The 22,993-nt window shown below is 40.4% G+C and overlaps 1 protein-coding gene, 1 long non-coding RNA gene and 1 other non-coding gene across 7 annotated transcripts in view; 1 reads left to right on the plus strand and 2 right to left on the minus strand.

The window, feature by feature from the left end:
- The window catches only part of Slc26a8 (solute carrier family 26 member 8), a 68,655-nt gene extending 54,694 nt beyond the window's left edge, over positions 1 to 13,961 (plus strand). For all 5 annotated transcript variants that reach the window (XM_078020123.1, XM_078020120.1, XM_040282564.2 and 2 more), the window contains 4 exons: positions 1,830 to 2,195; positions 4,996 to 5,050; positions 5,148 to 5,332; positions 12,431 to 13,961. In XM_078020123.1, coding sequence (XP_077876249.1) covers positions 1,830 to 2,195; positions 4,996 to 5,050; positions 5,148 to 5,332; positions 12,431 to 12,967 — 1,143 coding nt within the window. In that variant the 3' untranslated portion in view covers positions 12,968 to 13,961. The remainder of the gene's footprint in view (positions 1 to 1,829; positions 2,196 to 4,995; positions 5,051 to 5,147; positions 5,333 to 12,430) is intronic.
- The window catches only part of LOC144366241 (uncharacterized), a 73,972-nt gene that overhangs the window by 31,663 nt on the left and 19,316 nt on the right, over positions 1 to 22,993 (minus strand). The gene's annotated exons all lie outside the window — the stretch shown is intronic.
- On the minus strand, positions 3,343 to 3,415 carry Trnat-agu (transfer RNA threonine (anticodon AGU)). The gene has a single exon. It is a non-coding gene; the product is annotated as a tRNA-Thr (tRNA).

A 22,993-nucleotide genomic window follows, 5' to 3' on the forward strand; every position in this document is an offset into this window, starting at 1 on the left:
TTTATTCTTCCCTATGAATTTTAGAGGACTGTTTTTTTCCACTTTTGTGAACAATGTCATTGATGTTTTGATGGAGATTGCATTGGATATGTAGATTATTTTTGGTAATATGACCATCTTAACGATGTTAATTCTGCCTATCCAAGAAAATGAACGGCCTTTCCATCTTCTAATATCTTCTTCAATTTCTTTCTTCAGTGTTCCATGATTTTCATTATAGAAGTCTTTCACCTCCTTGGTTAGATTTATTCCCAGTTTTGTTTTGTTTTGTTTTGGCTATTGTGAATGGAATTGTTTTCCTAGTTTCTTTTTCACTGGGTTCATTATTGGTGTAGAAAAACAGGAACATAGAGTCTATGAAGAAGAGAACAGAGAACCTCTCAGGAAAAAAAAAAGTTCCTCTACCTGGAGAAGCTTGAAACTCTCTGCCACTGGGCGAACCCACACCTGTCCCCCAGAGGTCTGGCCTCAGTGCTTTTCACGTCTTGAGGAACAACTCTTACAGTTGAGCTATCATATTATCATCTATCCACACCATTTTTTTTTTTTTTTGCTACACAATATATACTACCTTGAATGGCTTTTATCTTTGATTTTTAAAAATTAATATCTTTTCTTCCTTCTTGCTGAGGAACCCAGGGCCTTGCACATGCTAAGTCTACTCTTTACCACTTAGCTAAACCCACAGTTCTAAAATTACTTCATAAGCCACATTATTAGAATGATAACAGAGGTTTTAAATATTTTGTTGGGATATTATTTATTCTTCAAAGGTTTCACATTTATTTAATTTTCCTTTCAGCTTCACATTTTGTCATTTTAAAAAATTAAGCAACTTATTTAGACTTCCATGTCGGAAATGATTTTGGCACGTTAAATAACTTTCTGACATACATAGTGCTTTTTAAATTATGTGAGTCAGAGTCAATTTAAGGAGTAGAGGACATATCACCTGGAAATCAGGTCCTAGCTAGGTGGCAGCAGTAAAAGCTTAGCCGTCAGGGTGCTTCAGTTGTAACACATCAATTTTTCCATTGAATGTAATTTTCTTGAGCATAAACTGCTAATACCCTGATTGTTCTAGAAGGTATGTCATATCACTCAACAATCATACTGTGGTCAATTATTTTCCCCAGTGACAACAAATTTAAAAAAAGAAAAAGAAACATCACTCAGAATTATGCCACTTTAACAATCAAATTGTTTTCATTTTCCCATAAACCTGACAATCCTCATCTACTCATATTATGTATTTGTCTTTTTAATGGACATGTGTACTCCCCCCAGGTAGAATCCCATCCCTGTGAATGCAGGGGTCACATTCATACCTTGCATATCGTTGTATTCCTGATCCTTGCTGCTGTCCTTAAGCTACAGAAGGCTCTTGGGCCTATTAAGAGAGTGAAAGGAGTACCCTGCTCAAGTAAATTTCTGTCTTCTAAAGAAAGAGTGACAGAAGACTGTTGCACTGATAAAAGAAGAAGGTGCTGAGAAAAGTCCCAAGAGAAAGATAGAGTCCGAACCAAATATTTGTAGACATTGACGACTTAATGAGGACCCAGGAACAAAGAAAAGGAACAAATCAAGGATGATTTTAAGTCTGGCTCACTAGAACAATAATGTCATCTATGGACACAGGAAGTTGGGAAGGAGCCCCTATGGGTGGTTAGGATGAGGAAAGAGGAACGTAGCTTTGGCCATGAGATATCCAAGTAAAAAATACACAGTGGTACCTAGTCCAGGGAGAAATTTCATAGGAGAGAGGGAAGTGAGCCAGTACACAGAGTGTACTTCCAGCCCTTGTTTGAATGTTATCTCTATTCTCTCAGGTTGTCTACACAGAACGATTTGAAAATAAAGAGGCTCTTGATGCGTCCTCTATTAACCTGGTCCGCTGCTCACATTTGGAGAGCATAAATATAAGCCCAAGTGTATCTGATGAACAAGTGCCAAACACTGGATCTTCATCGTCTCAGAGAATTCAAGGACAAAACTACGGGGATATGGAGAAAGTCCGGATTGCTAACCACCCCTCAAGAAATAGCTTGATTCCACCACCTGATACTACAGAAAGTCAGGAGAGATCACTCATCCCTTACTCAGACATGTATTTTCAACCCAGCACCCACACCATTATCCTGGATTTCTCCATGGTGCAATATGTTGATTTTCATGCTTTGGTGGTATTAAGACAGGTAAGACCCTGGGGGGCTTTTCCAAGAGCTCCGATCCCCTCACACCACCCACACCCACACCCCATCCCCATTTTAATCCTGTTAGCCTCTGATTAGCTACTACATGACTGCTAGGCTAATAGAAACTTGAACACAGATGGTAATTTAAGTCCAATCAGAATAAAATGAACTGGGGTTGGTTCAATAAGCAAGAGCCACTTATTATTTCTCCAAGAATGCAAAAAAGGAAATTCCCAACACCACCAAAGTAGCAATCTGTGCCATGTCCCCTGTGTAACTCCCATTACATCCTAGAAGTTAGCTGCAAATCTTTTCAAGGAGTACATTTGAGTGGTACAGAAAGAATTTCACCAAGAATTCCTACTCTTCAGCTGCTCTGAGCCAGACACTGGGTTGTCTGGTAATCAAATATGAAAAAGTTGGAATAAAATGAAGTTACCAGTCCAGTATCTGCTGCAGATACTGCCCTGTTCATTTTCTATCTTCATGTAGAAAAGGATAGGGAAGATTGTTTTCCTTCAAAATTCGAGTCGCCAAGACCTGACTCCTACTCTCAAGTTCTCTAACTTCTGATTTCTCTCCTTCCTGTACACAGCAGACAGTTCATAAGCACAGTTCACCACCCTGGTTTCTTTCTTTTTTAATTTTATTTTATTTTATTTATTTATTTATTTTTATTGTTGGTTGTTCAAAACATTAGATAGTTCTTGATATATCATATTTCACACCACCCTGGTTTCATTGCTCAGTGTCTCATAGGTACATTGTACTTTCTTCAGCCAGCTTATCTCTATTGATAGTGCTCTATCTTACCTTTGCCCCTATTGGAAGTGGCCCAAGTTTAAGCATCCTGGGCACTCACTTCCTGGTTCTGACTACAACCACGCTTTTTTTTTTTTTTTTTAAAGACTGAGTGAGAGGGAGAGAGAGAGAGAGAGAATTTTAATATTTATTTTTTAGTTCTCGGCGGACTTTGTTTGTATGTGGTGCTGAGGATCGAACCCGGGCCGCACACATGCCAGGCGAGCGCGCTACCACTTGAGCCACATCCTCAGCCCACAACCACCCTTTTTTGAGATATGCTGATTTGGTTGGTTTACTTTCTTTTATCTTTTTTTTTTAACCTTTATTTTATTTATTTATTTTTATGGGGTGCTGAGGATCGAACCCAGGGCCTCTCACACACTAGGCAAGCACTCTACCACTGAGCCACAACCCCAGCCTCTTGCCTTTTTTTATCTTTGAAGTCTACTTTAATATGTATTATTCTCTTACGTGAGTCCAAATCCTCTTTATTCTGAGGCAGTAGCTGGGAGAACTTTGGCTGCCAGTCTGGAAATGTGTGCTCTATTCTAGCTTCAATACTCACTATCTATCTGACCCAAGGCACATTACTAAATTGCATTGAGTCTGTTTCCACCTCTTTAAAATATTCCATAGAGAAATTGTGCTTTCCTCTCCTCTCTTCCCCATCCCCCATCACTTACTCACTTACTAAGGCACCATATTTTCTGGCCCTTGTGGATGACTGTCTGCTCTATCCCCATAGAGGAAATGTCAGGTATCATTTTTTTTTTTTTTTGCGCGGGGGTTGGGGGGGATACCAGGGATTTAACTCAGGGGCACTTGACCACTGAGCCACATCCCCAGCCTTAATTTGTCTCACTGAGTTGCTCAGTGCCTTGCTTTTGCTGAGGCTAGCTTTGAACTCACGATCCTCCTGCCTCAGCCTCTCAAGCCTCTGGGATTACAGCTGCACCACCTTACCGGGTTTAAACACACTTTTTAAAATCCCATTCATCCATTTTTATTAGAGACAACCACTCAGTTTAAGCTTCTTCTAAATTCATAGGCTTTCCCTTTCTTATTGCTTGTCATTTAGAGTATGTCTGTTGAGGCCCTTCACCAAATGACTTCACGATTTCCCATATGATCAAAAATGACTTTGTGCCTGAGGTGCACTGTAATCCCAGCAGCTTGGGAGGCTGAGGCAGGAAGATTGCAAGTTCCAGACCAGCATCAGCAATTTAGCAAGACCCTGAGCAACTTAGTGAGACTCTGTCTCAAAATGAAAAATAAAAAAATGGGCTGGGGATGTGGCTCAGTGTTTAAGCACCCCTGGTTTCAATCCCTGGTACAAAAAAAGAACTTCCTGTTTCCTCTTGGTACTGATAAAAGCAAAGTCTGTTTTATTGGTTTCTTTTAACATTTTAATTTGGTTCTCAGGGCTGAAGTCTATGCAATCTTAGACTATAGTATTGACTTAGTTAGAAGTGACTTTCAAATGATTTATCGGCTGAAGTAAACTTGAGGTTTCTAATGCAACTTTGCAGAACAGCTCTGAATGTGACCCTCAGGATTTTTGAGTTCTGTTTCCCAGTGCATCACCTGACCATCTTTGAGCCACATCTCCACCCCTTGGCCTGATGAACTCCAGGAAGCAGAGGGTCTCACACAAACATTAAACAATATTTCCAAGCTTTTCATGGCGATTTCCAAAGTGTTCCCATCATATTCGTACCCATCTCTATTCCAAGGCTTTCCTCATGCAAACGTGAACTGTTACCCACCTCAAGACTGTTGAGCATCTCTCCCTCTCAACCTCCACCCCCATGAGATGGTCTGACTTTATTTTGTGTTCCCTGGAGTACAGAAGTCCACTCATCAAATGTTTGTAGAGCAACTGTATTTATATCCCAGATGAGCCCATGGCCAAAGGGGTTTGAAAACTCAGCTAATTAAAAGTTTCTTTTTTAGTGAGCATAAAGCTCTCTGATGCTGATTTACTCTCTCCCTGCAGATGTGCAATTCTTTCCAAAACGCCAACATTTTGGTGCTCATTGCAGGGTGTCACCGTGAGTATCCTTTACCCTAGGAGAGGGCTGTGATTTGCACCCTGGGGGCCCTGCTCCCCAGGTGTCTGATGCTGTGTGTTTTGGGTTTGGTTTGTAGCCTCTGTGGTCAGGATGTTTGAAAAGAATGACTTCTTTGATGAAGGCATCACCAAGGCCCAGCTGTTCCTCAGCCTCCATGATGCTGTGCTGTTTGCCTTATCAAGGAAGTTTCCAGAGCTCTCTGAGTTAAGCGAGGATGAATCTGAGACAGTGATACAGGAAACCTACTCAGACGTGAACAAGGTTGGATGATGCAAAGCACGGGGATTGTGGGGAGGCGTGGAGAAGGGTGAGACCCCTGATCCGATAGAGATGAATAATGTCCCGGAAAGGTTTTCTAGTGTGGCTGTACCAGAATTTGAGATGTTGAAAATGCTTTCTTACCAACTCATAAATAGCAGTGCACCTGAGGCTCCAAGTGCCCCTACTGCCATGGCATCTGGGTGCCATCCAGAACACTCTTCAACTGAAGAGAGGGTTAATCCAATCTAGTGGCAACCTAGAGCCTCCCTTTACATCAGCCTTGGTTAGTGCCACGCCAATCGCTCAATATCTTAAATATCTCCCTTAGATAGACCTTTAGAGCCTACCCCCCCACCCCCACCCCCCGCGCCTTTAGGATGAAATATAAAACTCATGAATTAGCTAAGGTAAATATCTGTATGTCTAATATTTTGACTATTATTTATCTTGTGAGTAATAGAAGATTTATTTAACCTGACCAAAGGCGAAAAAAAAAAGATATATGTCAGAAGTTTTAGTCGCTTATTAATACTAAATAAATAACTGTTCTGCTTCAGCATTTTCAAATTAGTATCTGTGTAGGTCAAAGTTTTTTGGGTTTTTTTTTTAAAGAAAGAAAGAAAAAAAACACAGATGGGCATCAAATACTATTTAAAGACTTAGGAATTATTTTTCAATCAAATCTATGATTCAAATTTCCAGATTTCAATGTTTGCATTTTTATGACAAGAAAAAAATACTAAATAAAAAATACTAAAAGTATTACCACATTAATAAGTAGGGTTTTTTATATCTTTGTTATTTACTTCTTTATTATGTGGTGCTGAGGATTGAACCTGGTGCCTTATGCATGAGAGGCAAGTATTCAATCACTGAGCTACAACCCCAGCCCCTAATGAGTGTTTTTAAATATTCTAAGAAGTAAAAGATATTCAGGCTTGTAAAACATAGTTCTTTTCTTTCTTTTTAAAATTGTTTTGTTGTAGATGGACAGAATACTTTTATTTTATTTATTTTTATGTGGTGCTGCCTCACATGTGTGAGAATCCAACCCAGTGCCTCACGTGTGCTAGGCAAGCACTCTACCACTGAGCTACAGCCCAGCCCTCTTTTTTCTTTTCTTTTCTTTTTCTTTTTTTTTTTTTTTGTGTGTGTGTGCTGGGGATCAAACCCAGGACCTTGTATATGCAAGGAAAGCACTCTACCAACTGAGCTATATCCCTAGCCCCTTTCTTTCTTTCAGCAATATATTACAATTATTTCTCTTGTTTTGGTGAGAATTCTCCCAAGTTATGTATCTCTGTTTTATCCAAAATAATTTTTCCCTAGTAGCTAGATCTGATTTTTTTTATTTATTTATTTGTTTGTTTATTTATTTATTTATTTATTTTTGTCTACAGTATATTTCACTCCCATTTATAAAATTATAGACTTAGAAAACCTTTCTGGGCTGGGGATGTGGCTCAAGTGGTAGTGCGGCCCAGGTTCTATCCTCAGCACCACGTACAAACAAAGATGTTGTGTCCGCCGAAAACTAAAAATAAATAAATAAATAAATAAATGAAAATTCTCTCTTTAAAAAAAAAAAAAAAGAAAACCTTTCCATCAGAAGGGACATCAGAGCTCATCAAGTTCACCTCTACCCAGAACAATAATTCTCTTGACAATATCTCTGGCCAGAGATGGTCCTTCTTCTGCTCAGAATTTCCATTCATTTTCAAACCATAGTATACATCAGAATTACCTAAATGTGCTGTTAAAACAAAGACAGCTAGGCCCCTCTGTACCCCAGTCCACTGAATTTCTGACTCAGCGTGTCCAAGGTAGGTCCTAAGATTTTGCATTGCTACCCAGTTACCAGATAATGTTGCTGGAACTAACTGGTACAGGGACCACATTTTGAGAATTACTGCCTTAGAGATTCGACATACACCCTTCACTGTCAAAATCTAATGTGCCTGGTAGTCTTGTGTGCCAGACATTGTATTTGGAAAATGTTTATAGAAATAATTTGTGGCCTAGGAGGATATTTCTCTTCTAGAAATAAATGAATTTTTTTGCCAAATACTGGAGGTTCTAGCAATCTAGAATTACTTTGATCTGATATCAGGACTTGAGGTTTTCTTTACCATCCTGATGACCCAAAGGCCAGTTATAGTTTGTGAGAAAGTCTGCCATAACTCCTCCCTAGCAGACTATGGAATGTAATTTTTGCAACTCTGAGCCCCTAAAAATATCAAAAGTACTGCTTCATGGGGCTGGGGATGTGGCTCAAGCGGTAGCGCGATCGTCTGGCATGCGTGCGGCCCGGGTTCGATCCTCAGCAGCACCACATACCAACAAAGATGTTGTGTCCGCAGAGAACTAAGAAAAAATAAATAAATGTTAAAATTCTCTCTCTCTGTCCCACCCTCCTCTCTCTCTCTCTTAAAAAAAAAAAAAAAAAGATGTCATTTCTCTCTTAAAAAAAAAAAAAAAGTACTGCTTCATGTGATACTTCTAGATCATGAAATACTTTCGTGACAAAAGTGGCCCCAAATGCTAGATTCATCTCCCTAGGTTTTCAATTCTTCCCATTCTTGGCCTGATAATTCCTTTTAATCTTGTTAGCATTATGGTACCCTCAAGCAGAGTTTTTTTTTTTTTTAATTCTACCTAGTTGTCCACAGGGGAAGGGTTGGTCTGAGTTATATAATCTGCTTTTACTTTAAATGGATGTTTCTCTATTTTTGTTTTTTATTTATAATCATGATTCTCTTGACATTTTTTATATATTATATATTATATCATGACATCTATTAATCTTTCTTTTTATTTTCCACTTATTTTTGCTTCTGAAGCTATTCCCACATACAAAATAACATTTTCTCCTACATTTTATTATTTCATTTTTCATATGTTATGACTCTTTAATCTATCTAGAATGTTTTTCAGTACATAATGTTAAAGATAACCATTTTTAAAAATCTATATAGCTAACTATTTTGAGCTCTACCATCTGTCTCAGTCCATTTGTGCTCTTAGAACAAAATCTCAGAAACTGGGTAATTTATAAATAACATTTTTTTTTTTTGAAACGTCAAAGATCAAGGTCCCAGAAAGTTTGGTGACTGGTGAGGGCTTGTTCCATCATTGGCATCCTCCTCACATGTAGAAATTCCCTTCTGCCCCTTTAGGAGGAATTAGTCACTTTCCAAAAGGCCCCACCTCTTAATACCACCACTTTGGGTATTAAGTTTCAACATGAATTTTAGAGGACATACATGCAAACCATAGTACCATCCAACCATCTCTTGAATAAGCCTTTTTTGCCTCACTGATATCAGATGCTATTTTCATTAAGTATGATTTACTTACAAAAACTAAAACCTAGGGGCTGGGATTGTGGCTCAGCAATAGAGCCCTTGCCTCGTATGTGTGAGGCGCTGGTTTCGATCCTCAGCACCACATACAAATAAATAAATAAAATAAAGGTATTGTGTCTAACTACAACTAAAAACAACAACAACAAACAAAAAACTAAAACCTATTTCTTTTCTGGTTTTTGGTTTCATTGTTCTTCATAGTTCTGGTATCATACTATTTTGATTACTACAATTTGATAATACATTTTAACATTGTCTTAAGAAGTCCTGTGTTGACAGGCATGGTGACTTATACCTGTGATCCCAGTGACTCCGGAGACTAAAGCAGGAAGATTGCAAGTTTGAAGTCAGCCCATAATTTAGCATGGCAATAATTTAGAGCAATAATTTACCAAGACCCTCAAAATAAAAAATTAAGAAAAAGGGTTTAGACTGGGGTTGTGGCTCAGCGATACAGTGCTTGCCTAGCATATGCAAGGCCCTGGGTTCAATCCTCACCACCACATAAAAACAAATAAATAAAAACAAAGGTTTTGTGTCCAACTACAACTAAAAATAAATAAATAAAAATAAGAAAAAGGGTTTGGGGTGTGGAATGCCTCTGGGTTCAATCCCTAGAAAACACACACACACACACACACACACACACACACACACACACACAGAGTCCTGTGTCATCAGCATTGTTTCAAACTTTTCTAATGAATTTTTTTTCTAACTCATAATCACAAATTTATTCTTTCAAACCAACTTTTGAATCTTTATCAGTTTCTACTTTCTACTCTCAAAATGCAAACAAACAAAACTAAACAAACAAACAACAAAAAAATCTGTTGGAATTTTCTTTAGAATTACATTAATGATATGAAATAATCTGAGAATTTATATCTTTACATTATCTGTTCTTCCTATCCAGGAACATGAACTGTATACAATTATCCAATATTTTAAAATGTTGCATTCATAAAAATATTTTACAACTTGCTTCATGTAGACAAATCCTCGTTATTACTTTATATGTTTTCCATGTATTGCTTTTTAAAATAAATTGTCTTAGGCTACACATGATCGTATACACCTATAGTCCCAGCTACTCAAGAGGCTGAAAAGGAAGGATCCCTTGAGTCCATGGATTTTAAATCAGCCTGGGGAGCATAGCAAGATCTTGTCTCAAACTAAAAGCAACAAAAATAAAATAAATTCTCTCTTCTATTAGATGGTTCAACAGGCAATTTCTAGGATATAAGAAACTCAGTGATTTTTTTCTGGTGGGGATTGCAGTGCTAGGGATGGAACTCAGGGCCTTGCTTATGCTAGGCAAGTACTCTACCACTGAGTCACATCTTCATGCCAACTCTTTGATTTTTTACAAAATTATTTGGCCTAAGAGGTGTCATTGTTAATTCTTTGGGTTTTTTTTTTTTTTTAAGAGAGAGAGAGAGAAAGAGAATTTTAATATTTATTTTTTAGTTTTCAGTGGACATAACATCTTTGTTTGTATGTGGTGCTGAGGATCGAACCTGGGCCGCACGCATGCCAGGCGAGCGCGCTACCGCTTGAGCCACATCCCCAGCCCAATTCTTTGGGTTTTTTGTTTGCTTTTTGGTACCAGGGATTGAACCCAGGGGTGCTTAACCACTAAGCCACATTCACAGCCCTCTTTTATATTTTATTTAGAGATAGGGTCTTGCTGAGTTGCTTAGAGCATCCCTAAATTGCTGAGGCTGACCTTGAACTCAGGATTCTCCTGCCTCAGCCTCCTGAGCTGCTGGGATTATAGGTGTGCACTACCACACCACGCCTCTCTTGTTTGGGTTATTTTATATATAAAATGTGTACTAAAAATAACACCAATCTCTCATTTCCTGTTAGAATTCTTATTTCATTATTACATGTTATTACATGTTAGATCTCTCAAAATAATTTAAATAATAGCACTGAGTCTTGTCCTATTCCTGGAGTTGATGAGAAAGCCTCTTGTGAGCCTGTATGAAAGCTAGTGGTAACTAGCTTATGATAGGCATTGTTGACTGTTTTTTTTTAAGTATTTTTCTAATTTATTAACATTCTTTTCAGGACTTATATTATAAGAGTTGGTATTGAATATATCAATTTGTTTCTGGCATTTAAAACAGGAAAGACTAGAAAAGGAGCCAGTTCTATTTTATTTGTATTAAATTTGAGATGCCTACTAAACATCTAAATGGGGATGTCAAGAATAGAAGTAGGGCCAGGCATGGTGGCGCATGCCTGTAATCCCAGCGGCTCAAGAGGCTGGAGGCAGGAGTGAGTTCAAAGCCAGCCCCGGCAAAATCAAGGAGCTAAGCAACTCAGTGAAACCCTGTCTCTAAATAAAATACAAAAAAAGGGCTGGGGGTGTGGCTCAGTGGTTGAGCACCATTGAATTCAACCCTGGTACCAAAAAAAAAAAAAAAGAATGGAAGTAGGTATAGAACCTGCAGATTAGGGGAATGGTTACAACCAAAGAGTCACTGGCACATAGATGGTAATGAAAATTATGGGCCTAAATAAACTAAATAAAATTACCCATGGGAGAGAGTGCAAGGAGAAGAGAAGGATCCCAGGATCAAGACTTGGAACATGCCACCATTTCAAACTCCTTCAGAGTGGAGCATGGTGGCACAACTACCCAGGAGGCTTGAGGCAGGAGGACTGCAAGTTCAAGGCCAGTCTCAGCAACTTCTTGAGCCCTGTCTCAAAAATAAATTCTAAAAAAAGAAAGAAAGAAAGGAAAAAGCTGAAGATGTGGCTTAGTGGTGACCTGCTTGCCTAGCATGTGCTAGGCCCGGGGTTCAATCTCCAGTATAGGGGTCGGGGTGAATTCAGCAGAAATAGAGAAAACAGCATAGAGAAGCAAACCAGGAAGGAAGAAGGAAAAGCAGACATGATCTATGGTGAAAATAAGCAAATCTTTGTAGAAGGGTGAAAGTGGTAAATTTCATGGGACATTGCTGCAGGGATGATTCACTAACCTTTGCAGGCACCTGCCAAGGGACAGATTCAGTGCTCGGCACTAGGAATATCAAGAACCAGGCACTGCAAGGAACTTTGAGCCTAGGAAGGGGTAGGTTTGTAAATAAGGGAATATATTACTGGTACAGTGATAGAAGTGTGGGTGAAGTATAGTGGAACACAGAGGAAGCTGGGATCCTTTGATCTGAATCTGGAATGATAAATAAGTGTATGTTGCCAAGATGGAGAAGGTCAAGGCAGGAAAGAGGAGCAGCATGAGCAAAGGTAAGCAGTAGTCAGGCAACTCTGGGTAGCTGTATGGTTAGAGCAAAGGGTGGGTACCACAGGTGGAGATAATGCTGAAGAAGATGGCAAGAGGCCAGGTGCAAATAGCCTTATGTGCCCTGTCAAGAGTTTCAACATGGGTGGCAAGGTAAGTAAGATCAAGAACACAAGGTGTTTCGGAATGCTGTGAAGACCATTGCTATTTAAATGGTTGATCACATCATCCAGTCTGGCTAGAAAAGCCAGAGAGATCAGAAGGGAGGGATTGATTGAGCCTGAAGAATAGTGAGTGACTGAGAAACTGAAGAGTGCGAAGAAGATAAAAAAGCAGATTTAGACAAGAAATATTTTCTACTTTGCCAGGAACATGTGGTCTTCTGATATCTTAAGTCCTATTATATTTTGATTTTCTTTGACTGCTTGAAAGTTAAACTTTAATTGGAAATTTTACCCCATCTAATTGTGTATATTTCAGAATGACATTCCAAGACACAAAAGTAGTAACTTTCCAGAGAGCCACAAAAATCCAAGTCCAACCTTTGCCAAGGGCCAGGCGCCAGTAGAAGAGGAGTCAGAGTTTGATTTGGAAATGGAGCCCATGCTGGGGTCAGAACGAGATGCAGGGCTGGATTCGTACCTAGACCTAGATCAGGAGCCGGAGAATGACACAGAGGTGGATCCTCCATCTGAGGTGTACCCAGATACTGAGCCCGAGTCCGAGCTGGAGCTGGAAGCCCAGAGTGATGTGGATCCCAAGACCCCACCAGAGATGGAGATAGAGACTGATCCCGAGATGGAGCTGGAGCTGGAGAGGGTGCCCCAGCCCAAATCCAGGTCAAAGGCTTACACGTACCCTCCGCGGCAGCAGAGGCACTCTTATTCTGAGGCTACCCAAACTCAGTCTCAGTCTCGGCCTCAGACACCGTCAGTGGAGAGGAGAGGGCAACATATGGATTCATACTCACCCAACGCCTATGACGATGAGTTCCCCTGGGAGGTGAACTGGAAATAAGGGGTCAGAAAACCCAGGCAAATCTTTCCCACCCAAAAGGGGCCACTTGGTTAGGAAGCCTAGACTGGGTACATACTAGCAGTACTTGGCTTTTTGACTCCTCCACCTACTGTCTCCTCACTGGGCACTGGGATTTCACTCCCAGGCCACATTACCAAATGCCAATGGCGCTCTCTACCTTCCTTGTCCAGGCTCACCTTTATCCCAGGAAAGGGTTTCCTTCTTCAAGCACCCTGCATCTCTGGGCTTCACGCCAGACTACTTCTGACTGACTTCTCTCATTTCTGTTTCCCCATCTCCAAAGAGATGAGGCTCAAATAAAATATATAACTCTAATTAAGTTTGGATCCTTCCAGCACCTTCTCCCTTTTCTGTATTTTGTATCCCTGAGGAAATGTCAAGTTGGGAGGGATTCCAGAAGGGAGTGAACATGTTAAAAGAAAACATGGATAACATTTCTATTTTGTATGTGAGATATCTAGACTGTACTAATTGGGGAAAACAGAAAGGGTAAGCAGGCCAAAGGTAAGCCAGCCTGCGAGACTTGTAGCACAGGGACCAGCTAAGCAGAAAGCACTTTTGCCTTCACTCCCAGTGGTCTACGTTTTCTCCTGACACTGGTTTCCTATGACTAATCAGCTGTACCACTTGGGGAGAATGTCAGCCTTGGGTAGCTCTCTTTGGTCTTCAGATTCACATGCCTTCACCACTTCTGCTTTCTTGCAGTTCTTAAAGCTATAGTTTTTTAAGCTACATGGAATGGGTATTCTTGGTAGACTAGACAGACACAAACCTCCTAGGAGCAGGAGAAGACAATCAATACTAGTTTTGTTCAAATTCATTCAAATAATTTCCCCCTTCCCCACGAAAAAAATGTCTAGTTTTCAATTCAATTAAGCCCAGAAGAAAAATATAGACACCTCGGCAGGCAAAGGTATATGAAATGTTGAATTTTATTTCCAACTCAATAAACATAACTCTTTCTGCTTGGGTACTCAATTTTTCTTTTTTTGTTAAATGAAATAAATCTCTGTTAAAATATAGATTTGTGGGCTGGGATGTAGCTCAGTGGCAAAGCGTCTGCCTTGCATTCGCAAAGCCCTGGGTTCGACCCCCAGTTCCAAAAAAGACAAAAAAAAATATATATATATAGATTTGTCATTACAAGAGATGGCATATGCTACTCACTCACTCTATGAAAACTTTGCTAAGCTTCTGCTACATGCATAGCATCTCAAACTATGGGTTAGATAAAACAATATTCTTCCCACTTTTCACATACACAAACTAGGATTCAGAAGTTTTGTAACTAGCTCAAGGTCCTATACAATATGATCTCATATATACAATAAAAGAGGTGGGAACACAGATAATTTTCCATTGCTGTAAAATACCTGAGGCAGGCTGACTTTATATAAAAAGTTTATTTAGCTCACAGGTTCTGGAGGTTCAAAGTCAAGATCAATGGGTCTCATTAGTTTGGCATCTGGAGAGGACCTAACCACAGATAGTATAACAACAGTGGAAGTGTGTGTGGGAGGAAGAAATCACATCTCCAAAAGGGAAACCAAGGAGCAATTCAAGGATTGTGCTTACTCTTACAACAACTCACTCTTGAGAGTTCAGGAGTCCAAGAGAGCTACCTTATCCCTTCTAAAGGCAGCTCCCCCAGTGATTTTAGGACATCCCGTGAGACTCTGTTCTTAAAGGTTCCTCACCATCTCCCAACACTTCTACTCTAGATCCAGGCTTCCAACACATGAACCCATAGGGGACAAACCACACCCAAACTATAGCAGAGCCCAAGTCACAAAAGCATCCTTTTTTCGTGTTTGCTTAATATAATGAACTCCTACTCTGTTCCAGGTATTATCCTAGGTGCTGAAGATACAAGTTGAAGAGGACATACAACAAAAGTAATTATAGGGGCTGGAGTTGTGGCTCAGTGGTAGAGTGCTTGAATCTCACCTGTGAGACCCTGGCTTCAATCCTCAGCACCACATAAAAATAAATAAGTGAAATAAAGGTGTTGTGTCCAACAACAACTAAAAAAAAATATTTAAAAAAATTATAAATTGTGATAAATACCTTGAAGGTAAAATACAGAAAACTCTGAGGGCATACATTAAGAGGACCTGAGCTAGCCTTGGGTGTCAAGGAAGTTCCTCCCATGGCAATAACATAGGACCTGGGATCTGAAGGATGAAGAGGAGTTAGGTTTATAGCAAGTTCCAATGGCTCTAGGAAGGAAGCCAAATGGGGAGCTGAGAGTGGTGACTGAACAGAAGTTGAAAACCAGGGGACAAAGCCAAATGGAACCTCTGAGAGTGGTGACTGAACAGAAGTTGAGAACCAGGGGACAAAGCCAAATGGAACCTGTGTGTAATGACCATGGCACAAAGGGCTCAACTAGAAACTGAGTCAAATCACAAATAAGTTATCAAGGTAACAAGGTCAGGAAGAGATCTGTCAAAATCAAGGCAACAATATTCATGATAGGAGACTACAAAGTGCATGGAGAACCCATTTTCTGTGCGCTACCACCTTACTCCAGTTTCCCTCTGGTCCCTTGTTTCCATTAGAGGAAAGTCTTTAAACACTTGGGCAATAAGTGGGAGAATCTACACCGTGTTCCTTTCTGTACAACAGAAAGGAACATTTGGCAATATGGCAACATGGCTAAATCTTAACTTTGATGCGTAACTTCAGAAAGACCAATCAGATGTTGGGGTACAGTCTATCTTTAAAAAATATTCTGGTATAAACTCATAATATCCAACCCCTCCCAAAGCAATCAGATAAAGAAAAATGGTTAACCAATTATAAATAGTACAGCATTCAAGAAAAGGTCAAGTTAGAGTGTTAGTGAGCTTTTCATTGCTATGATCAGAATACCTGACATAAACAACTTAGAGGAAAGGTTAATTCAACTCATGGTTTCAGTCCATGCTTGGCCAGTTTCTTTGCTTTGGATCTGAGGTGAGGCAGAACATCATGGTGGAAGGGAGCGGCCAAGGAAAGCTGCTCAGCTCACTGGCAACAGGGAAGGGGGAGGGAGCGGGAGGGAAGGAGGAAGAACCAGGGACAAAATATATTCCTAAGGACACGACAGCCTCCCAAGGACTCACTACCTTCAATCCACTTCCCAGTAGTCCATTCAGCTATTGCTATATTAATCCTCTGATGATATGGGAGTCCTCATGACCCAGGCATTTCCCAGGAGCCCCACCTCTGAACATCACTGTATTAGAGACCAAGCCCACAACACATGAGCCTCTGGGGGACAACCCAGATCCAAAAGGTAACAGCAAGTAATTCAAAGAGGAAGGTTTTTAATGCTATTGGGGTCACACAATCTCAGTGCTTAGAAGGGCCATAGGGATATTTAATTACCTACCTTATTATTAAATATAATTCAGGTTGGGCACAGTGGTGCATGCCTGTAATCCCAGCGGCTCAGGAGGCTGAGGCAGGAAGATTATGAGTTCAAAGCCAGCCTCAGCAAAAAAAAAAAAAAAAAAAAAAAAGGAGGCCCTAAGCAACTTAGAGACTCTGTCTCTGAAAAAAATACAAAATAGGGCTGGGGATGTGGCTCAGTGGTTGAATGCCCCTGAGTTCAATCCCTGGTACCAAAATAAAAATTAAATTCAGCAAATATTTATTGGACTGCTCCCTTATCTTAGATACTACAATTCAAAGTAATCTATTGCTGCATAATAACCTATCAGAAAATTTGGTGACTTAAGGGGCTGGGGATGTGGCTCAAGCGGTAGCGCGCTCGCCTGACATGCGTGCGGCCCGGGTTTGATCCTCAGCACCACATACCAACAAAGATGTTGTGTCCGCCGAGAACTAAAAAATAAGTATTAAAAATTCTCTCTATCTCTCTCTCTCCTCTCTCACTCTCTCTTTAAAAAAAAAAAATTTGGTGACTTAAAACAATAATCACGTTTTTATTCACGATTCTGGGTTTAAGTGAGGTTATAGCATCTGGAGATTTAGGAGAGTCTCGAAATCAAATGTAGTTTTACTTACATGCCTGACACCTCAGCTGGGATGGTGGAGATCTGGAGGCTGGCCAGGCATCTCTTTCTCTCCACATGGTCTCTCCAGCAGGGTGCTGGACTTTATATGGTGACTCAAGGCAGAGTGTCCAGAGTGTCACTTCTATCAAATTCTACTCTTCAAAGTAAGGGACATAGACTTTTTTTGATTCAGTGTAAGGGGGAAATACACTTCACTTCTTTTTTTTTTTTTGGTGGGGGATACCAGGGAATTGAACTCAGGGACACTTGGCCACTGAGCCCCATCCCAGCCCTATTTTGTGTTTTATTTAGAGACAGGGTCTCACTGAGCTGCTAAGCACCTTGTCATTGCTGAGGCTGGCTTTGAACTTGGGATCCTCCTGCCTCAGCCTCCCAAGCCATACACTTCATTTCTTGGAGAGGAGTAGAAAACAATTGTTGGAGGCTGGGGTTGTGGCTCAATGGCAGAGTGCCCACCTAGCATGCATGAGGCACTGGGTTTGATCCTCAGCACCACATAAATATAAAATAAAGATAATGTGTCCATCTAAAACTAAAAAATAAATATAAAAAAAGAATTGTTGGCCATTTTTAATCCACCGCAGTATGGTCAGTATGAGGATAAAAGATCAGGAGGATATGATTTCCACCACCAAGGAGTTCCCCAACTACAGACAGACGTTAGAGAGGGAGTGTCATGGTCTTTTAAATTATTCAAGTAGAATATACAAAGGTGATAATGAGAAGCAAAGTTTTATGGAAAATACAGATGACAGGACAGGTTGAAAATATCATAGGTCAAGGAAAGCTACTGAGAGGAAGGAACATTTGTGCTGGGATTATGGCTCAGCAGTATAGCACTTGCCTAGCACATGTGACACACTCAGTTTGATCCTCAGCACCACATAAAAATAAATAACATAGAGGTATTGTGTCCATCTACAATTAAACAAAAAAAATTAAATGGGGGCTCTGGATGTGGCTCAAGCGGTAGCGCGCTCGCCTGGCATGCGTGCTGCCCGGGTTTGATCCTCAGCACCACATACAAACGACGATGTTGTGTCCGCCGAGAACTAAGAAAACATAAATAAATGTTAAAAAAAAAAAAAAGAGGTCTTGCCAACAAATTGAGTCTTATCAACCCTCTAGATATAACTCTCAGAACACAGGAAATATAGGGAGTAGAGCAACATGTTAAATGATACTAGGAAGATGCAATCAGCAACATCCAGATAACAACAGGACAAATGGGCCAATTTCTTCAACAAATCAGATAAAAACCAAAACTACACCCACAAAAAAGACAAAGGAGGCAGGGGAAACCATAAACTAAGAGTCTTAGGAGTCATATGAACACTGGACATGGTGGACACACCTGTGGGAGACCAACCTTGCACATGACTGAGTCACACTCCCTGGCTGGGTACTGAGGCGCTCAGACACAGAAATGTGGCAGAGCTTTCCCCACCCTTCTTGGGTTCGAGGGTCGGAGTTCGATGGGTGTGTCTTGCTACAGCCCCATGGGTGGATCTATGCTCACCTGTTCCTTTGTAATATAACCCCTTGCCGTGTTTAGGGTAGAATCTTCCATGGAAGTGCCTTCTGTGTGTCCCCTTCTCTTATGGTGCCCTTGGATGTGGCCTACCCAGGTGTCATTCAACCTGCTGACAGTGACATCATGAAGATAGACTCAGCCCCTGAAACCTGACCCCTTGCCTCATTTGAATAGCTTCTCCTCAATAAAAGGGGTCAGCACGTGTGTGCGCACGTGCTCTCTCTCTCTCTCTCCCTCTTTCTCCCCCTCCCTCCCTCCCTCCCCCCACCCCCACCCTTAAGATCAGAGGAGCCGCCACAGTGACCCCAAAGAAAAAGGTATTTGTGTCTCTTGTGTGGTTATTTTGCATAGCCCTGCTAGCCCAGTTCAACTGGAGTGACCCCTGAGCTTTTTAGTCGCAAGAACAGAAACCTGGGGCTAGGGATGTGGCTCAAGTGGTAGCGGGCTCATGGATTCAATCCTCAGCACCACATACAAACAAAGAAGTTGTGTCCGCCTAAAACTAAAAATAAATATTAAAAAAATTCTCTCTCTCTCTCTCTCTCTCTCTCTCTCTCTCTCTCTCTAAAAAACAAAACAAACAAACAAAAAAACAGAAACCTGTAATTTCAGCTACTCAAGAAGCTGAGGACAGAGGATCATAAGTTTGAGGCCAGCCTCTGCAACTTAGCAAGACCCTAAGCAACTTAGAGAGACCCTGTCTCAAAAAATTAAAAAGGGGGCTGGGGATGTGACTCAAGCAGTAGCGCCCTCGCCTGGCATGCGTTTGGCCCCGGTTCCATCCTCAGCACCACATACCAACAAAGATGTTGTGTCCGCCGAGAACTAGAAAATAAATATTAAAAATTCTCTCTCTCTCTCTCTCTCTCTTTCTCTCTCTCTCTCTCTCTGTCTCTCTCTCTCTCTCTCTCTCTCTCTCTCTCCTCTCTCACTCTCTCTTAAAAAAAAATTAAAAAGGGCTGGGGTGTGGCTCAGTGCTAAAGTAATCCAGGTTCAATTCCCAGTATTAAAAAAAAAAAAAAAGTCACATGAACAAATGCAATGTGTGGACCTAATATGAATCCTAGTTGAACAAACTAACTAGAAAAAAACATGAGAAAACTTCTACTTATGAGTAAAATGTAGCAGGAAGTGATAATTCATCACTCCTTCTATGTCAAAAAAATGAATTGTAAAGCTATCAGAGGATTGTGGAGATAAAGAAGAATAAAGACACTAAAAGAGGGAAAAGACTCTTCTGTATTTAAATGGAGATTACTTGTCACTTCCTTTTTGGGGGGACTATTTGCTGAGTGTGGGTGAATGCTTAGGACCAGGCTTTCCTTACGAAGAGGTACTCTGCTAGAGGGAAGAAAAACCAAGCATCGCCATTTGGGCTGTCATGCCAAACAGACTGCCCTCCCCATAAAGGCATTGGCTGAATGTCAGGGCCACTCAGAAGACTAGAGATTGGCCTGCAAAGGCAAAGTGAAATTTCCCATGGTCTCAAAATGCTTAGAAGAAAAAGTCCCAGTAAAGGAATGGGCTTTTAATAAGCATACACAGGTCTTGCCTTTAACACATTTGAAAACAGGTGGACTGAGGATAAACTAAAGTCAGAGCATAGCTCAATTCCTGATAGAATCGATGATCAGTCCTTACTTTATTTGCTTAATAGAAATATGTGTCTCCTCTGGGCAGAAATAACATTGACTTCATTGACTTCAGTTTATTTTTTTACACAACATTCCGCATATGATTTTAAAACAGGGGTCTATCGATACAGTTCAGGATTAGAGCATGTGCTTCACAAGCACAATGACCTGGGTTTGAACCCCGGCACTTAAAACAATCACAATCCATATGAAGAAGTAGAGGGAAAAATCTGATTATCAGGAAAGAAGGGAAATAGTAGAAGGGATCTCATGGATAATTCAGGTGTGGGAATTATCTGTCAAGGACTTCAAAAACAACAAATATAAATATGTTAAAGAAAATAGAGTAAAAGATGGACAAAATGAGTGAAAACATGGATAATTTCAAAAGAATTGTAATCTAAAAAAACAGACATTCTAGAATTAAAATACAAATATTAGAGGTCTGGGGATATAGCTCAGGTGGTAGAGTGCTTGCCTTGTATGCACAAGGCCCTGGGTTTAATCCCCAGCAGCACAAAAATAAATATGTAAATAAATAAATAAATATTAGAAAATAAAAACAGATGAGTTTAAAAACAGAATGGACACACACAAAAAGATAGAATTAGATAACTGAAAGACAATGTGTAGAGAATATTCAAAATGAAGTACACAGGGTAAAAAAAATAAAGAAGGAAGCGTTCAAGACCTAGAGGACAAAGGCAAATAATCTAATACATGTGTTATGGAAATTCTCAAAAGAGAATAGGGAAAACACTATTCAGAGACATGACTGAGAATTTTCCCAAAACATGAGAGATAGCATCCCAAATACTTAAGATTTGGCAGCTCCCAAGGAAGATAAGAAAAAAAGAAAACAAGAAGGAAAAGAAAAAGTCATAGGCAAATTGCTGAAAACTGAAGATGAACAGAAAATCTTAAAAGCAGCCAGAGAAAAAGACACAGGAATAGCAGTAATGCTTATTGCTGACTTTTCAGTGAAACCTCTGAGCCAGAAGACCATGGGGGTGAAAGGGTAAAGTTTCTAAGCTGCAAAGCCAGAGTTAAAATGTAAAGGACCAGGCATTGTAAACCTGCTTCTAAACTGCAAAGCCTGGGTTAAATTCCTGCAGCTGTAAGGACAATGCTCAGAACTGCCCAGTAAATATTCCCCCTGACCCTCTGGTTGTTTAATAACCTAGGACCCTGTGTAGCCTGGCACGTAGGCATTCAAGGCCTAAACCAATCAGTTTGAATGTGTACCCGGCTTAGGAGTGACCAATCACCCCCGCCTGCCCAGTTCCCGCCAATGAATGTACTAATCAAGTCTAAGAATTGTTGTTTGATTTTCCCTCTGTGTATGGTGATTTGTTAAAGGAGACTGTGATGTGTGTAAAATCCCCGCCCTCCCCAAAAAGTGTACTTAAGCACTGCTCAACACCTGCCCGGGGCTCTGGGCTGCTTTCTCTCTCCTTGAGTGGGCACAGAGCCCCAACATGCTGGATCAATAAATCCCCTTCTGCCAATTGCATGAGTGGTCTCTTGGTGGTCTCTTCCTCCGACGCTTCGCCGGTCCCTTACAGGGGATATTGTCCTTCAAGCTGTAGAAGATTCGTGTATCTTCCAGATGTGAGATTGCTGAGAGTTGACAGAGCTTGAAGATGAAACACACATTGCTGATTCCTCAGCTTCAGGTCAAAGACTTCAAAAAGTTGTTTGTGTGCATCATCAAAGGAAAAACAGCAGCTAGAGACAGTGGTGCACACTTATAATACCAGTGACTCAGGAGGCTGAGGCAGAAGGATCACAAGTTCAAGGCCAGCCTGGGCAACTTAGCTACATGCCGAGGCAAAATAAAAAATTGAAAAGGCTGGTAGTTCAGTGGTCAGGTACCCTTGGGCCCAATTCCCAGTACTGCGTGGATGGGGGAAGTGGGGCAGGGGATATGAAAAAATCGTCTGACTCACCACTCACCTCTCTCTACCCAAATATGGTCCATTTATTTATCGTCTTATTTATTCATCCATGGATGGATGGACCAAACATTCAAGGTGGTCTTTGCCCTTGAGGTATCCCACAATTCAAACAAGACAACAGATGGGTAGAAGAATAAAATACAATGTAATATGTAAAACTAAAAAATTAATAGAAGGAAATAATACTAAGGAAGGAGGAGAGATCCTGGTTTCCCTAAAAAGGGTCTTTCACCTTTTTTTTTCCTTTAGACCACATTTCACATCACAACAGACAGACACACATATAATTGAGATAAAAGTTCAAAGAAATAATACTTTTCCCCATATTATTTGATATTCTCTGAATTTTCTATTCTTTCCTATTTTACTGTATATATTGGTAGGGAGGAGATTCGTTGTTGTTTTTGGTAACAGGATTGAACTTTGCTTTACCACTGAGGTACATTCCCAAACTTTTCTGAATACGTTTTTGTTTTGAGACAGGGTCTTGCTAAATGGCTGAGGCTGACTTAAAACTTGCAATCCTCCTGCCTCCACCTCCTGAGTCACTGGTATTACAGATGTGTGTCTCTGCTCCCAGCTGTGTCTGTGTGTTTTAATGGTCATATCCCATTGTATTGATTTCATGACTCTTAAGTTGCTCAAGATCTATGGTTAGAAAAACTGTTCTAGAAGTGGTTAAACCTGAACTGGATTTTACTTATTGCTTTAATAAAAAAAATTTTAATAGTAAACATACAATTTTACATACAAAAACTTAATAAATCTTGCTCCTTGCCCTGTTTCATCCAAAATTCCTTTTTTCTCATGCAGATAACCAGTATTATTAGCTTCTTTTACAAACTTCCGGTTCC

Source organism: Ictidomys tridecemlineatus, chromosome 8 (genome assembly GCF_052094955.1).
Source record: "Ictidomys tridecemlineatus isolate mIctTri1 chromosome 8, mIctTri1.hap1, whole genome shotgun sequence".
Classification (NCBI taxonomy): domain Eukaryota; kingdom Metazoa; phylum Chordata; class Mammalia; order Rodentia; family Sciuridae; genus Ictidomys; species Ictidomys tridecemlineatus.